This window comes from Haliotis cracherodii, unplaced genomic scaffold, assembly GCF_022045235.1.
Source record: "Haliotis cracherodii isolate W230 unplaced genomic scaffold, xgHalCrac1.p SCAF_15, whole genome shotgun sequence".
NCBI classification, from domain to species: Eukaryota; Metazoa; Mollusca; class Gastropoda; order Lepetellida; family Haliotidae; genus Haliotis; species Haliotis cracherodii.
Window position 1 is genome coordinate 16,123,575 of NW_027266270.1, and position 18,611 is coordinate 16,142,185.

The following is an 18,611-nucleotide window of genomic DNA, read 5'->3' on the forward strand; positions in this document are numbered from 1 at the left end:
GATTTGCTTACACTAAATTTAGCCTAGTTGCGCCTCACACAGCGTTTCATGCTTGATATCAATACGAGTAACTTCTTTGATAGGCATTTAGAAGTTGGAGTACTAAGTAAGGATAAGAATTTATGGATGAACAACTTCTTTATTACAATTAAGAGCTTGGGTTGTCACGGATGTGGTCTGATAGAGCTGATTTAGAGTCATCTTTGGAGACTGAGCTTTGATGTTCTTTAATTCGGGTTTTGAGGGGCCTAGATGTTACTGTTAATTGTAATAAAGAACTTGTTCATCCATAAATTCTTATCCTTACTTAATCAACACGAGTGTTTTCGAATCAGTTGCGTCGGTATGTTCCGTTTGAGGTATCTGACCGTGCAGTAATGTTCTGTTACTTCTGTAAGTACATTCATACGAAAAACACACACTTTCGAAAACAGTGACTCGCAAAAATGCTTCATGTGGCGTACGGATTTAGTGTCTCACCACCTGCCTCTTCACTTCGTGGGTAATCCTTGAAAAATCCATATATTCATAAATTTGACCGTTACTTTGCCGAGAACACATAAGTAATCGCTGAAACGCATCATCACATTGCTTCCGCAAACTGTGTGTAAAACCAGTCCAATAAATCGGCCTTGACCTTCATAAGATCACGCACATGTCACTGTTTACGATTGCGATCACACTGTGAATTCAACATCTAAACCTTGTGGTGTCTGTGTGCCGTGTCACTCGAGGTCATGGATGCCAAGTACTCCCCGGTTAGCTAAATACAGGAACAGTTTATTGTGTAGGATGTTTAGAATGTTAGAACTGCATATATATCTAATACGATTTGACAGCTGCGTGTATATTATACATCAACTTAACCTCTTCCCTTATTTTGACGATTATATATCTCCTTATCAAAATAAAAGAAGTTAAGGACCACGCGACTCTTTCATGTTACTCTTTTTAATCTGTCATGACAGACTAACTATAGTAATATGAAATAATCGATGGTCTTTAATTAATTTTTAGTTGTATAATGGGATCTATATGTTCTAATATATCATGATTTGTTGAACAGTGGAATGCCCGTATGTGCCTATGTGGCAGATGTTTAGAATTGCTGATTGTTTTATGCATGCCGAGAGTACGTGTTTAAATGATCTTACACTGTTTAAATGCAAATGTACAGATGAAATGGCCCCATAAATTAAATATGCATATTCACCTCAACCATACTCACTGTGCTATCATATGTGCTGTACCTAAAATATGAATGCATTTCCATTGTACAGATTGAAAAAATAGTGCCATATATTTTATTATGTCAATGACTCCATTTCGATTTTAAATGTCAGGGCCTCAATGTATGACTATAGTCTACAGAATGTTTCAGTTGTCTGAAAACCATCACTCTAGGGTTGACAACTACAACTAATGTTCACATTTTAGTTTCATCTTTCTGCGTTAATTTCCCAGGAACATCCAAGGAACCTGATTCCAGAGCTCTGTAGACTGTTCTACAACAATGGCTGGGCAACAGGCACAGGCGGCGGGATCAGCATTAAGCTGGGGTAACGTTCACATATTTTTTTGGAATATATCTTTTGTGACATTTGCATTGTACATGTTGTAGATTACATAAACACTAAACACTAAACACTAAACACTTGTCGTTCCATTCCATCAACAATGAGAAAACAAGGGGCAAAACATTTTCACTACAGTTTTTGTTTCTTATGACCCACCTTACCCTTAATCATTGTTAATTCTCCCATGACCCCTATTTATGAGAAAAATAATTAAACTCTGTTATGATTTGACAAACTGTTTCTGCTCCTGATTCCAATTTTTTACACACACCATGCCAATCATAGTGTCAAGATTTGAAGTGGATGCTTGCCATGGTCACTCAGAACAAATGCTGATCATGTGTACGTGCAGGTGGATTTGCAAATGACAGGAAACTACAGTAACTGTATTTGACGTAATAAGCACCCCGCTCTAATAAGCGCCCATGGTGATATTTGCTAATATATTGGCTAGTGAACAATCCCAATTAGCACCCTTCCAATTGATCAATGTACACAAGACTTATTTATTCGTGTATAATACACACTCATGTGTTATATGCACCATTAATTACGGGCAATTAAATTCTGGAAAAATATATTTGTCTTGTATAATACGCACAGACTTTTCTTTTGTATCATTTCAGGCTGTCAGCATAAACCACAAAATTTATGATCTTTCTACTCTATCACCAAAATTATATTCAAATAGAGACCCATGAAGATCGGGGATAGAATAGGTCTTCAGTAACCCATGCTTACCATAAAAGGCAATTATGCTTGTCGTAAGAGGCGGCTAACGGGATCTGGTGGTCAGGCTAGCTGACTTGGTTGATGCATCTCACTGTATCCCAATTGTTGTCTAGCTTGAATATTGCTGACAGCGGCGGTAAACAACAAACAAACATTCTCAAAGATGACTACGCATGGTTTATCATTATCTTAATCATTTTTCTTCCATAGATCAAGCGTATCCTTGTTTCATTTCTTAAGTGTGTTATGTTATGGTTATTTTTGCACATTAAAAATCCTACATGTACAAGTTAACGTATAATGTACACATATTGAAGTTGTACAGGATACTATTTGAATCATTTTGTGTGTCTGCTATTCAACGTTTAATTATCGAGTTGGTGTATGAGACACATTTTCACTCAGTGTATTTAAGTTTAATCGATGGCCATTTTCTGCTTCCAGTGAGGAGATCTACATCGCTCCATCAGGGGTACAGAAGGAACGGATTCAGGTAGGAATCTGTAGTACAAATATTTCTGTGGTACCAACATTTCGGTGGTACAAATATTTCTGTGATACAAATATTTCAGTGGTACAAATATTTCTGTGGTACAAATATTTCTGTGGTACAAACATTTCAGTCGTACAAATATTTCAGTGGTACAAACATTTCAGTGGTACAAACATTTCAAATGGTATTAATATTTCAGTGGTACAAACATTTCAGTAGTACTAATAGTTCAGTGGTACAAATATTTCAGTGGCACAAACATTTCAATGGTACAAATATTTCAGTGGTACAAACATTTCAACATGTTCAAGGGTACAAATATTTCAGTGGTACAATCATTTCAGTGGTACAAATATTTCAGTGGTACAATCATTTCAGTGGTACAAACATTTCAGTGGTACAAATATTTCAGTGGTACAAATATTATGGCTCACAGTCCATGATAAAACTGTTCAAAGCGAAGATGAGCCAAATTTGATGATCATTTGAAGAAAGTCTTGAAGCAGTTGCTTCTTTCATTTCAATAATGAGTGAAATATTCCACAATAGACCACAGACAATATGTTTTAGAGATAATTCCTAAATGACATTTTGGTTCATTTCCGGAGCATAGCTCATAAACCGTTCAATATTTCTTCATGAAACTGTTTTAACACATCAAGCATGGTCCGAACTGGTGCCTTTCAGGATTCAGGAATCTTGTTACTTTTTAGACTGTGCATGTCCAAGGCAACAAGTTGGTTTTAAGTTGGTTAAAATTGGGGGTTCATTTTGTGGAGCATAACTCATAAGCCATTCAATATTTCTTTATGAGACTTTATAAGTACATCGGACATCAGACATCATACAGCCCTGTTTTGATTCTCTGTTACATTAGGCCACCAGCAACTTACACTTGTTTTACACTTCAAGAACAGAAACAAAATTGTTTTTTGTTTTTTCGTTATATCTTTTTCTTCTTATGCTAAAAAAAATAATTGTTTTGGTTCTCAGGCACCACCCGCATCATCATAACGTCTGCTGCATGTTTCGCTCTTATTTCCATTTTTAAACAAATAAAGAAATCCTAAAAAACAAAACAATGTGAGCTAGTATAGTTACTTCCCTTTCCATGCGAACTGCTTTACTGTGCATCTTGTGTTTGTATGCTTGTTTATGTAGGGAGGCCCTATCCCAGGTTGATGGTACACAGTTGTTTATATGGCTACATACTTGGGCTTAGACAAGTCCAAATTTACTACCCGGGTACCCAACCCTCCTATTACCCTACCCTACACGGGTACCCAACCCCCCTATTACCCTACCCTACCCGGGTACCCATTGTAGGTATCAGGAGATGTCTTAAAATGTCCGATTGGGAACATATTTAACATAGCCCGGGCAAAACGTATTAAGATACATGTATTAAACAATTTGGTCATGCATACACTGAAGTTGAATTAAGTTATATCTTTATTCAAGCATATGAAAAATCAGAAGGAATGGGTGCATAGTCAGAAAGAAATGCGAACATTAGTGACTTGTAGTGTAACCATAGAGTTCTAGATAATTTTTGTCATTAAACAATAAATCAAGTGACTAACCACGGGTCCGGGTAGTCCTGTGGGTACCCGGGTCCTACTCAGTACCCACCCGACCCGGGTACCCAAGTTACCCATCCAACCCCTATTACATACTAGTTTGAACAAACAAACAAACAAACAAAACCACCGCCTGCCTGCACTCTATGTTCAAAAGTCATCGCCTGAGAACCTTAAGCCTTACCAACCAGTTTTTTGTACACACAACTCTGTAAATGAAGAAATCAGGCCTTGATGTCAGCTGGTTCACATACTGGTGGGGCGGTCAGGTAGCCTGGTGGTTAAAGCGTTCGCTCGTCACACCAAAGACCTGGGTTCGAATCCCGACATGGGTACAATGTGTGAAGGCCATTTCTGGTGTCCCCCGTCGTGATATTACTTGATTATTGCTAAAAGTGGCGTAAAACCAAACTCACTCACATACTGGTAGTAACATGCAGCAGTGTACTCATGGACTCGTTACATCACGCTCTCTTCCAGCCAGACGACCTATTCGTCCAGACGATCGACAATAAGGATATCACAGAACCGCCGCCCAGTAAGAAACTCAAGAAGAGCCAGTGCACACCTCTCTTCATGAATGCCTACACGATGAGAAGTAGGTCCAGGATGTGTGCCTACACCAACTGATGGTGACTTTTACTAAACCCAGATTTTGTCCAAGATAGTAATTTGGACCAGGAAACATGAGGCATTTGACATTGATTGTCTGTTGCCATGATGATGTCCTAGCTATTGTCCTGAATGTCCTAGATATTGCCTTGAATGTCCTGGCTATTGTCCTGAATGTCCTAGATATTGCCTTGAATGTCCTGGCTATTGTCCTGAATGTCCAAGATATTGCCTTGAATGTCCTGGCTATTGTCCTGAATGTCCTAACTATTGTCCTGAAGGTCCTAGCTATTGTCCTGAATGTCCAAGATATTGTCCTGAATGTCCTGGCTATTGTCCTGAAGGTCCAAGATATTGCCTTGACTGTCCTGGCTGTTGTCCTCAATGTCCTAACTATTGTCCTGAAGGTCCTAGCTATTTTCCTGAATGTCCTAGCTAATGTCCTGAATGTCCTAGCTATTGTCCTGAATGTCCAAGATATTGCCTTGAATGCCCTGGCTATTGTCCTGGATGTCCTAACTATTGTCCTGAAGGTCCTAGCTGTTATCCTGAATGTCCTAGCTATTGTCCTGAATGTCCTAGCTATTGTCCTGAATGTCCTAGCTATTGTCCAGCAAGTCCCGACTATTGCCTTTAATGCCCTGGCTATTGTCCTGAATGTCCAAGATATTGCCTTGAATGTCCTAGCTATTGTCCTGAATGTCCTAACTATTGTCCTGAAGGTACTAGCTATTGTCCTGAATGTCCTAGCTATTGTCCTGAATGTCCTAGCTATTGTCCAGCACGTCCCGACTATTGCCTTGAATGCCCTGGCTATTGTCCTGAATGTCCAAGATATTGCTTTGAATGCCCTGGCTAATGTCCTGAATGTCCTAGCTAATGTCCTGAATGTCCTAGCTATTGTCCTGAAGGTCCTAGCTATTGTCCTGAATGTCCTTGCTATTGTCCTGAATGTCCTAGCTATTGTCCTGAATGTCCTAACTATTGTCCTGAATGTCCTGGCTATTGTCCTGAAGGTCCTAGCTATTGTCCTGAATGTCCTAACTATTGTCCTGAAGGTCCTAGCTATTGTCCTGAATGTCCTAGCTATTGTCCTGAATGTCCTAGCTATTGTCCAGCACGTCCCGACTATTGCCTTGAATGCCCTGGCTATTGTCCTGAATGTCCAAGATATTGCCTTGAATGCCCTGGCTAATGTCCTGAATGTCCTAGCTATTGTCCTGAAGGTCCTAGCTATTGTCCTGAATGTCCTTGCTATTGTCCTGAATGTCCTAGCTATTGCCCTGAATGTCCTGACTATTGCCATGAATGTCCTAGCTATTGTCCTGAATGTCCTTGCTATTGTCCTGAATTTCCTCACTATCGCCTGTAACAGATGCAGGTGCAGTGATACACAGCCACTCGAAGCATGCTGTCATGGCAACGCTGATGTTTCCCGAGAAGGAGTTCAGGATCTCTCACCTAGAGATGATCAAGGGCATCAAGAAAGACAACTCTGGTGAGTGAGACTCTGCACCATCAACATTGCTATACACAGTAAATCTGACAACAAACAAATAGCGGTATGGTGCATGACAGCATGTGATGCAGAGACCATTGTAGGCATAGTACTGACATGATTGTTGATGTTAGCAGGGATCATTGTAGGCATAGTACTGACGTGATTGTTGATGTTAGCAGGGATCATTGTAGGCATAGTACTGACGTGACTGTTGATGTTAGCAGGGATCATTGTAGGCATAGTACTGTCGTGACTGTTGATGTTAGCAGGGATCGTTGTAGGCATAGTACTGTCGTGACTGTTGATGTTAGCAGGGATCGTTGTAGGCATAGTACTGACGTGACTGTTGATGTTAGCAGGGATCGTTGTAGGCATAGTACTGACGTGATTGTTGATGTTAGCAGGAATCATTGTAGGCATAGTACTGACGTGACTGTTGATGTTAGCAGGGATCGTTGTAGGCATAGTACTGACGTGATTGTTGATGTTAGCAGGAATCATTGTAGGCATAGTCTTGACGTGACTGTTGATGTTAGCAGGGATCGTTGTAGGCATAGTACTGACGTGATTGTTGATGTTAGCAGGGATCGTTGTAGGCATAGTACTGACGTGACTGTTGATGTTAGCAGGGATCGTTGTAGGCATAATACTGACATGATTGTTGATGTAAGCAGGGATCATTGTAGGCATAATACTGACGTGATTGTTCATGTAAGCAGGGACCATTGTAGGCATAGTACTGACGTGATTGTTGATGTAAGCAGGGACCATTGTAGGCATAATACTGACGTGATTGTTGATGTAAGCAGGGACCACTGATATTCCTCACGAGTCTTTGCCTTGTCATTATCTCATGTGTCTGTGCCCTGTCATTATCTCATGTGTCTGTGCCCTGTCATTATCTCATGTGTCTGTGCCCTGTTGTTATCTCATGTGTCTGTGCCCTGTCGTTATCTCATGTGTCTGTCATTATCTCATGTGTCTGTGCCCTGTCATTATCTCATGTGTCTGTGCCCTGTCATTATCTCATGTGTCTGTCATTATCTCATGTGTCTGTGCCCTGTCATTATCTCATGTGTCTGTGCCCTGTCGTTATCTCATGTGTCTGTGCCCTGTCATTATCTCATGTGTCTGTCATTATCTCATGTGTCTGTGCCCTGTCATTATCTCATGAGTCTGTACCCTGTCGTTATCTCATGTGTCTGTGCCCTGTCATTATCTCATGAGTCTGTACCCTGTCATTATCTCATGTGTCTGTGCCCTGTCATTATCTCATGTGTCTGTGCCCTGTCATTATCTCATGAGTCTGTGCCCTGTCGTTATCTCATGTGTCTGTGCCCTGTCATTATCTCATGTGTCTGTGCCCTGTCGTTATCTCATGTGTCTGTGCCCTGTCGTTATCTCATGTGTCTGTCATTATCTCATGTGTCTGTGCCCTGTCGTTATCTCATGTGTCTGTGCCCTGTCATTATCTCATGTGTCTGTCATTATCTCATGTGTCTGTGCCTTGTCATTATCTCATGTGTCTCTGCCCTGTCGTTATCTCATGTGTCTGTGCCCTGTCGTTATCTCATGTGTCTGTCATTATCTCATGTGTCTGTCGTTATCTCATGTGTCTGTCGTTATCTCATGAGTCTGTGCCCTGTCGTTATCTCATGTGTCTGTGCCTTGTCATTATCTCATGTGTCTCTGCCCTGTCATTATCTCATGTGTCTGTGCCCTGTGGTTATCTCATGTGTCTGTGCCCTGTCGTTATGTCATGTGTCTGTGCCCTGTCATTATCTCATGTGTCTGTGCCCTGTCGTTATGTCATGTGTCTGTGCCCTGTCGTTATCTCATGTGTCTGTGCCCTGTCGTTATCTCATGTGTCTGTGCCCTGTCATTATCTCATGTGTCTGTGCCCTGTCATTATCTCATGAGTCTGTGCCCTGTCGTTATCTCATGTGTCTGTCGTTATCTCATGAGTCTGTGCCCTGTTGTTATCTCATGTGTCTGTGCCCTGTCATTATCTCATGTGTCTGTGCCCTGTCATTATCTCATGTGTCTGTGCCCTGTCATTATCTCATGTGTCTGTGCCCTGTCGTTATCTCATTTGTCTGTGCCCTGTGGTTATCTCATGTGTCTGTGCCCTGTCATTATCTCATGTGTCTGTGCCCTGTCATTATCTCATTTGTCTGTGCCCTGTCATTATCTCATGTGTCTGTGCCCTGTCGTTATCTCATTTGTCTGTGCCCTGTGGTTATCTCATGTGTCTGTGCCCTGTCATTATCTCATGAGTCTGTGCCCTGTCGTTATCTCATGTGTCTGTGCCCTGTCATTATCTCATGTGTCTGTGCCCTGTCATTATCTCATGTGTCTGTGCCCTGTCGTTATCTCATTTGTCTGTGCCCTGTGGTTATCTCATGTGTCTGTGCCCTGTCATTATCTCATGTGTCTGTGCCCTGTCATTATCTCATTTGTCTGTGCCCTGTCATTATCTCATGTGTCTGTGCCCTGTCGTTATCTCATTTGTCTGTGCCCTGTGGTTATCTCATGTGTCTGTGCCCTGTCATTATCTCATGAGTCTGTGCCCTGTCGTTATCTCATGTGTCTGTGCCCTGTCATTATCTCATGTGTCTGTGCCCTGTCATTATCTCATGAGTCTGTGCCCTGTCATTATCTCATGTGTCTGTGCCCTGTCATTATCTCATGAGTCTGTGCCCTGTCTTTATCTCATGTGTCTGTCGTTATCTCATGAGTCTGTGCCCTGTTGTTATCTCATGTGTCTGTGCCCTGTCATTATCTCATGTGTGTGTGCCCTGTCATTATCTCATGTGTCTGTGCCCTGTCATTATCTCATGTGTCTGTGCCCTGTCGTTATGTCATGTGTCTGTGCCCTGTCATTATCTCATGTGTCTGTGCCCTGTCGTTATCTCATGTGTCTGTACCCTGTGGTTATCTCATGTGTCTGTGCCCTGTCGTTATCTCAGGTGTCTGTGCCCTGTCGTTATCTCATTTGTCTGTACCCTGTGGTTATCTCATGTGTCTGTGCCCTGTCGTTATCTCATGTGTCTGTGCCCTGTCATTATCTCATGTGTCTGTGCCCTGTCGTTATCTCATGTGTCTGTGCCCTGTCGTTATCTCAGGTGTCTGTGCCCTGTCATTATCTCATGTGTCTGTACCCTGTGGTTATCTCATGTGTCTGTACCCTGTCGTTATCTCATGTGTCTGTGCCCTGTCGTTATCTCATGTGTCTGTGCCCTGTCGTTATCTCATGTGTCTGTGCCCTGTCGTTATCTCAGGTGTCTGTGCCCTGTCATTATCTCATGTGTCTGTACCCTGTGGTTATCTCATGTGTCTGTGCCCTGTCGTTATCTCATGTGTCTGTGCCCTGTCATTATCTCATGTGTCTGTGCCCTGTCATTATCTCATGTGTCTGTGCCCTGTCGTTATCTCAGGTGTCTGTGCCCTGTCATTATCTCATGTGTCTGTGCCCTGTCATTATCTCAGGTGTCTGTGCCCTGTCGTTATCTCATGTGTCTGTCATTATCTCATGTGTCTGTGCCCTGTCATTATCTCATGAGTCTGTACCCTGTCGTTATCTCATGTGTCTGTCATTATCTCATGTGTCTGTCATTATCTCATGTGTCTGTGCCCTGTGGTTATCTCATGTGTCTGTGCCCTGTCATTATCTCATGTGTCTGTGCCCTGTCGTTATCTCATGTGTCTGTGCCCTGTCATTATCTCATGTGTCTGTGCCCTGTCGTTATCTCATGTGTCTGTGCCCTGTCATTATCTCATGTGTCTGTGCCCTGTCATTATCTCATGTGTCTGTGCCCTGTCGTTATCTCATGTGTCTGTGTCCTGTCGTTATCTCATGTGTCTGTCATTATCTCATGTGTCTGTGCCCTGTCATTATCTCATGAGTCTGTGTCCTGTCGTTATCTCATGTGTCTGTCATTATCTCATGTGTCTGTCATTATCTCATGTGTCTGTGCCCTGTTGTTATCTCATGTGTCTGTGCCCTGTCATTATCTCATGTGTCTGTGTCCTGTCATTATCTCATGTGTCTGTGCCCTGTCGTTATCTCATGTGTCTGTGCCCTGTCGTTATCTCAGGTGGGTATTACAAGTACAATGAGGAGCTGGTTGTCCCGATCGTGGAGAACACCCCAGAGGAGAAGGATCTGAAGGTACTGTCACTGATCAAGTCGTATATCCCGACGTGCAGTGGGGAACGGCCATTTGGTATTCTGGGAATTAGGTATAGGTTTGCAAGACACAGTGAATTTTCTGAAAAAATGTTTGGCTCCTCTGAAAAATATGGTATGTCCTGTAGCAGTGTCTGAAGAACATTCTGATTCTAACAAACTCCCGACTCTCCCTCCCTCCCCCAGGCAGGTGTCGTTTCCAGAGCAGAACTAAAACACTATTCAACTTTTTTCATCCACACTTGGTACATGTATTAATGAAGGCCTGAAGTGGTGCCTTTTAGGAATTTTGAGAAAAATTAATTATTCCTGTTTCCAAGGCAACAAGTTTGACCTTATCTCTAACTAATAGGAACTCTTCCTTGAAACTGTGGTACAATGTGTGAAGCCCATTTCTGGTGTCCCCGACCGTGATATTGCTGGAATATTGCTAAAAGCGGCGTAAAACCATACTCACTCACTCACTCCTTGAAACTGTGCACATTCAAAGACCAAGTGCTGCATTTTGCTGTTCTTGGATTTTTGGAATTGATATTTTTTCTGTGTCCATGGCAACAAGTTTGATTTTGACTCTGTTGTAGTGGTATGTATCTGCAAAGTTCTGAAACTCAATTCCATGATATTGTTTTGATAGCACAATAACTACTCTTGTATATGGGCAGACAAATTGGAGAGAATCTCTAATCAAGTTGGACTTAAAGTAACGCTAACAGTCAGAAAATTTGTTCTTTTGAATTTGTGGGGGCCGGGGGATTCATCTTCTGATGACTCTTGCTTATAAATGGTCAGCCTCTTAGATAGAAGCTTGTGCCTGTTGGGGAAGGGGAAGGGACTTGTCTATTCCATCAAGGAGCGTGGTGAGTGCTGTAAACATTTTGTTCTGACATTATGAAATATGCTTCATTTCACATCTACAGAACATAAACCAGTTGGATCTTTGAAAGGCATTTAGAAGTGATACACATAAGACGGAGAATATATGGATGTCAACTTCTTTATTATGGACCCGTGAAGATTCCGGGGTAGAATAGGTCTTCAGCAACCCATGGATGCCGTAAAAGGTGACTATGCTTGTCGTAAAAAGCGACTAAGGGGATCGGGTGGTCAGGCTCGCTGACTTGGTTGATGCATGTCATTGCTCCCAATTGCGTGGATCGATGCTCATGATATCAATCACTGGATTGTCTGGTCCAGACTCGATTATTTACAGACTGCCGTCATATAGCTGGAATATTGCTGAGTGCGGCGTTAAACAACAACCCAACCAACCAACCTTTATTATGAGGAATACAATGTTTCGGAGTATATGCTTACTCCTTCATCAGGTGAATGAACGCCATGAGGCAGAGAGCATATATATATATGTACATGTAAGGACAGCAAATTAATAAGATGACAAAAGGTGGAAAATAACAAAGGGTAGAAACTAACAAGGTAAGCCTACAGATGATTGGCGCTGATAGGTGATTAACAATAGACAATGGAGGCCAACACTTTGCAGTAATTAGCGCTGATAGTATGGAAGCCAGTACTTAAAGGGGCACTGATCTAACGCCATTTCCCGGATTGGTTGTTGCCTTTGTTATTGTTTTTTCCCCTGTGCGTACCCGGATGATACGCAACGCAACTGAGCGTGACCAGAGACTGGGCTACCGTCTGCAAGGACAGCTAAATAAACTTGGAGGCTGGAGGCAACATTTGTTTTACGCATTTTTGAATAAACACTGATTAGTTAAATGTGATCTGTAAAGATTCGACAAAGGGCGCATGTTAATTAATTTCTTCAGCCTAAACAAACAGACAAAAAGAACGGCGGAGCTCATCGGAAGTCGTCATTTGGAAATACCCCAGATGGTTATAGTTTAATACTAAAAAAAAGGTATCCATGCAGTGAAAGCATTTTCGGATTTCGGATTGCGTCGATAATACGATTACTACTCCCTTGTTGTCATCAGCGTTTTCTCGTATAACCCTACACTTGTGTATTTGTCGTCATTCACTTGATGCTCAGTTAATGAATTTATTACAGGTACAATTAGTGGTAGCACCACTTAGATTACCTGACAAAGGTTCTCATTTGGCATTTATTGTGTCTGGGGTAATTATTCAATCTATATCCAGGTTTGAAGTGAGGTGAAATGTGCGTTATGTAATATGCACGTGGCAGCCCAGCAAGAGATGAATGATCAGTTGATTTACTTTTTTAGGTAAATCAACGGATCGTTCCTAGTCATCAAAGGATTAACAGAAAATACGTTGATTGATTAATCACTGTTATCTTGCACAGTGGATATGTCAAAAGTGAGTGTTTACATGTCTAGGTTTACTAAAACAAAGGGAATACACTCATATCATGGCGTGAAGTGCCGATGTAAAAACAACATACTTTGTTCAAAGGGTTAACTGATAATACGTTGATTGGTTGCTCATTGTTATCAAACTCAGTGGATTTTTTAGGAACCGTGGACGTTATGAAAATAGTTGTCACGTGGCCTTTCTCAGCCAACCCTTGAGACATGACACCTATGTGAAACACCTGAAACAATCCAAGTGATCAGTTGAGAAACGAACACTGGTTATAATATCCCGAAACGATATATATCTTTTAGAATATTTGATAGTTACAGACACACGTGACATCGAATAAGTTATTTTGTATAGCTGCAGATGAGTGGGACATTATTCCTTTGTGTGGATATTCACGGATACATTCCTCGAACAAGGAAGCTGCCTATTTATACACGTAAATTTGGTAAGTTGTAATTATGGTATTTGCATTTTGTTTTCCTTCATTTGAACCGATTCGTTCTTGTTTCTCTACGTCTTGGTTGGGAAATTCTTCAATGCGCGATAGACGTTGTTTTCACAGGTCATTTCCTTTGTAAGCGTGTATAGATTACCGTCAATTTGTAAAATGTGATTCTCTCAGGCAATTTATAAAATGTGTAAATATTTCAGTCATTTTGACTAAAAGATCTGTCCAGATTGATCAAGACGATCAAAAGGGCCTACAAACATCACAACAGATTATTATGTAGGATTAGAAGCCAAACAACATAGAAATGTACTTTCCAACGTAACATTTTCAGTCTCTTGGTGATGACATTAAACATCAAAATGTTTGGAATTCGTTATCATAATAATACAGATGGAAATGTTTTTCAGTCACTTTGTAAAATAACTGAATATTTATACGTTTAATAAATATGTTACACATTTTGACAGTAAAAAAATATACACACTATAAAAAAAGCAATGCTCAGGTGAAATATTTACTTTGTGTTGCAAGTCAAAATAGTGTAAACGAAAATCGCAAAATTACCAAGCAAGTGACTTATCAAAACTTCGTCACCATTACCGATGCTACCCACAAAAATACCTACATTTCCTTATTATCTCGAAAACTGTATTTCATTTTGTTGATCAATGTGACCATACGCTCTTATTACTACCGGTATCCATAAAAGTGACTAATGCGCTTACGAATGGCGCAACAGAGGTCGCGAGCTAGTCTAGATTTCTGCTCTACATCCGGGTACTCACTGGGGAAAAACAATAACAAAGGCAACAACCAGTCCCGGGGAATTGCGTTAGATCAGTGCCCCTTTAAGTATCATAGATAAGTAATAGGAAATGGACACTGGGCAACCGGGAGGCCGGGGGTAATTAGCACTGATAGGTGAAAGAATGGGCATGGCAAGGGGCAAATTGAAGCCAGCTAGGTAATTAGCACCGAGAAAGATCAAAGCAGTAAGTCCCAAGTACTAGGCAGATAGGTTCCCTGGTCACGGCTGGCTGGTGTGACCTGATGGCAATGGCTTCTTGTAGTTTTCTTTGTCGCTAGTTGTGGATGTTGGTAGACACCTGATGAAGGAGTAAGGATATACACCAAAACGTTGTGTTCCTCTTAATAAAGAAGTTGACATCCATATATTCTCTTCCTTATGAACCAATTGGATCATTTTCTTGATACAAGACTATTTGTGAATGAGTTTATAGGAAGTGCTTTCCCCACCAGGATGCCATGGCACGAGCAATGGAGGACTATCCTGACTCCTGTGCCGTGCTCGTCAGACGACACGGGTTCTACGTCTGGGGAGAGACATGGCAGAAGGCTAAAGCTATGTAAGTCTGGATGGAGTCACGCCGACTGTTGTCATAGTGCAGTGTATTTCAGATGACAGGTAGTAGGATGACAGCTGATAAACTGTGACCACAGGACATGTAAAGTCTGTAGGCAGGTTTCACTTTGTTGATTGGACCGCCTCCATGGTCTAGTGGTAGAGCGTCCGCCCGGAGAGCGGAAGGTCCGGGGTTCGATCCCCGGCCGCGTCATACCAAAAGACGTTAAAAGATGGTACTTGTTGTTACCCTGTCTGGCGCTTGGCATTAAGGGGCTAAAACAAGGACTGGTCGGCTCGGAGTCAGTATACTGTGTCTGAGTGGGGTATTCATGTTAAACTGCGGCATGGTATCTCAGTGAGCTAGCACTCTAAATCGGCATCAGTCTGGAATAGTACAAGCAGCCACACAAACAAACACACGTACATGCACGTCGCTATATAAGTGCAATAATCTTGGATGCGACGTTAAACCCCATTTCACCTCACCTCACCTTTGTTGATTGCCAACAGTAAACGTGTAAACGTGTCCTATAGACCGTATATGTGGTGTACAGTTCCTGTGTGTATCTGGAATAGAGCTGTATTGTTGCCGTGGTATAGTTGTGATGTTGATAAATAATGGCTGTGATATACAGTAAACTATGTTTAAACAGATACAACAAACTGGTCTTTTTTATTCCGGCCATTTGATTTATATACGTTACATATATGTTCATAACGGACTACATGCAGTTATAAAGAACTAAAATTAGCGGTCCCTTTAGTTCCTTATAACCGTAGATTACTGTGCAGTAAAAAATCTCTTCCCATCTCTCACAAACCTAAACATCGGATGTTTTCCTTGAATATGCGCATTACCGGGGTTATATATATTACATCAGAAGGTAAGTGGTGTGTCAGTCGGACAGTGACTGTAGCCATCTGAAACCTGTTTCTTATACAGTGGCGTAACTACATATATGCAAAATAAAAACAATTGCCTACACAAATTGTTTGTACTTGACTTCCGCGGCAATCCGTCTGTCTGTCCACTAGAGTAACTGCCCTTTATCAAAGGGAAGCTACTCCAACCCTAGTCTATGAGACGTCTCGGCCATGATCTGACGTTGTTGACAGTCTGCCTGTCCTGTCATAACGTTACAAAGTGAAGCCAGATGTACACACAGTGACAAAATGAAACAAGGTGACAATTCAAACATATTTCGGCCAGATCTAAATGGTTCCAAGACGCAGAGGTATACAAGCACAGATATGGAAGCTAATCCCTCTTTGCTAGTGTTGTTTTGCAATTTATATCTCTAAAATTGCCCAAACTTGTAAAATGACTTAGTTACGTCACAGTTAGACACTGATTCTCAGTATATTTGACTATTCTTTAAATAATGATAGCAATTATCCCAATACTTTCTCCAGATTCCCGGATATTGTGTTTATCAGTTGGCTTTATCCCAACAAGAAACCTACCATTATATGATATATAGTTGTATTGTAGCTGTGATATAGTTGTATTGTAGCTGTGATATAGTTGTATTATGGCTGTGATATAGTTGTATTGTGGCTGTGATATAGTTGTATTTGAGTTGTATTATGGCTGTGATATAGTTGTATTAGAGTTGTATTGTAACTGTGATATAGTTGTATTATGGCTGTGATATAGTTGTATTAGAGCTGTATTGTAGCTGTGATATAGTTGTATTTGAGCTGTATTGTAGCTGTGATATAGTTGTATTTGAGCTGTATTGTAGCTGTGATATAGTTATATTTGAGCTGTGTTGTAGCTGTGATATAGTTGTATTTGAGCTGTATTATGGCAGTGATATAGTTGTATTATAGCTGTGATATAGTTGTATTAGAGCTGTGACATAGTTGTATTATGGCAGTGATATAGTTGTATTATAGCTGTGATATAGTTGTATTAGAGCTGTGACATAGTTGTATTATGGCTGTGATATTATTGTATTATGGCTGTGATATTATTGTATTATGGCTGTGATATAGTTGCATTATAGCTGTGATAAAGTTGTACTATAGCTGTGATATAGTTGCATTATAGCTGTGATAAAGTTGTACTATAGCTGTGATATAGTTGTATTAGAGCTGTGATATAGTTGTATTAGAGCTGTGATATAGTTGTATTGTGGCTGTGATATAGTTGTATTATAGCTGTGATATAGTTCACACTAGTCCACATGAAGCCTGTCCTTCTCACTCCACGTTTCTCCTGTACAGGTGCGAGTGTTACGACTACCTGTTTGAGATGGGAGTGCAGATGAAGCAACTCGGACTCGACCCCACTGCCGTCCCTAAACCCCCTAAGGGAGCCTATGTCTCCGAGACGTCATGATCTACTTGTTGTCATATTGTTGTTTTTAAGGATTTTACATCACATTATAGTATTCTGTTATTGTACAATAGAGCTTACAGGAAACTTCAAAACCCAAAACCCTGACCTGAAGCTGGTATCCTTTTGGGACAGGAAGTCATTAATAGGTAATAATTTATTCATAATTAATAGGTATTGGTTATAAAAAATTGCAATTAGTCATTTATATCCCGTGTCAAAATTGGTTTATTTGGTGTATATATCAACTTTTAATTGTAATATTTGATCTCATTTAATGTCATAATTTTGTGACATTTTCTATTTCTGTCTAAGGAGTATTACCAGACAGTATTGTGAAGGCAGTTTGTCGCCTGTCCTGTGTCCGATTTCAGCCTGCCAGATATACACTGCCACTTTATCAACTTCATCTACCACTGTTCCTCTAGACCATGATCTCCAAGATGGCTTCCATCTCATCATTCATCTCATTACGTGTGTAGTGCTTGCTGCTTTACATGGAGAACTCCTGTTCCCCCTCCCTTCTCCCCCCCCCCCCCCCCCCGATATTGGTCAACCATATTGTGATACCTAGGCCATTTGGGGCGGTCGGGTGGCCTTGTGGTTAAAGCGTTCGCTTGTCACATCAAAGACCCGGGGTTTGATTCCCAACATGGGTACAATGTGTGGAGCCCATTGCTGGTGTCCCCTGCCGTGATGTTGCTGGAATATTGCTAAAAGCGGTGTAAAACCATACTCACTCACTCACTAACTCACTAATTCCATTTGGTTAAAAAAATATGTCAATTCTATTTTGAAGTCCAGATGCTGACAAATCTAGAAACATAACCAGATGGTATCTAGGAATCCATTGAATGACTATGTTCTGTTGAGAAAGTTTGGAAGTAGGTTGGTAATGTAAACATCAACTGTTTGTGAAGTAAAATTGTTTTGTTTGTTCTTTAACTTGTTTAATGCTGCATTCAGCAATATTACAGTTCTATGACGGGGGTCTGTAAAATCGAGTCTGGACCAGACAATCCAGTAAATGACATCATGAGCATCGATCCACGCAATTCGCAATTCGGATATGATGACATGCATCAACCAAGTCAGCGAGTCTGACCACCCGATCCCCTTAGTCTCCTTTTACGACAAGCGTAGTCACCTTTTACGGAAAGCATGGTTGGCTGAAGACCTATTCTAACCTGGATCTTCACATTTTTTAAGTAAAGTTGACTTTGATGAAGATATGAATGGATGCGGAAAGTGTTGTTTACTTCGTTTATATATACAAGACCATGGTGCTGCTCTGTAGTCTGTCCTTACAATACTTTTCTTTCTGCTGAACTGATCGGTAGGGGAAGACTGCCCTCTATTATCAATGTATTTGGTACATGGTATATCGTTTTCCTAAGAGAACATGTTTACAGATTTTATTTGAATGTTTCTACTCAAAGAATGCAAGTGCAGTCTTTATGTT

At 41.0% G+C, this 18,611-nt stretch overlaps 1 protein-coding gene across 1 annotated transcript; it reads left to right on the top strand.

Moving 5' to 3' along the window:
• The first annotated feature begins 656 nt into the window (after positions 1–656).
• LOC139462314 (methylthioribulose-1-phosphate dehydratase-like) lies at positions 657–17,673 on the top strand. The gene is made up of 8 exons (XM_071243948.1): positions 657–758; positions 1,465–1,559; positions 2,754–2,802; positions 4,863–4,980; positions 6,370–6,492; positions 10,593–10,666; positions 14,703–14,809; positions 17,038–17,673. Exons 1-8 carry the CDS (start codon positions 738–740, stop codon positions 17,150–17,152), a joined length of 702 nt encoding a protein of 233 aa, XP_071100049.1. The 5' UTR covers positions 657–737; the 3' UTR covers positions 17,153–17,673.
• The last annotated feature ends 938 nt before the right edge of the window (positions 17,674–18,611 follow it).

What these genes read in the sequence shown, in the direction of transcription:
- LOC139462314 (XM_071243948.1), top strand. Translation starts at nt 738, where the DNA reads ATGGATGCCAAGTACTCCCCG. An exon ending in TACAGAAGGAACGGATTCAG is followed by an intron (nt 2,803 to 4,862) that starts GTAGGAATCTGT and finishes GCTCTCTTCCAG; the next exon opens with CCAGACGACCTATTCGTCCA. An exon ending in CAGAGGAGAAGGATCTGAAG is followed by an intron (nt 10,667 to 14,702) that starts GTACTGTCACTG and finishes TTTCCCCACCAG; the next exon opens with GATGCCATGGCACGAGCAAT.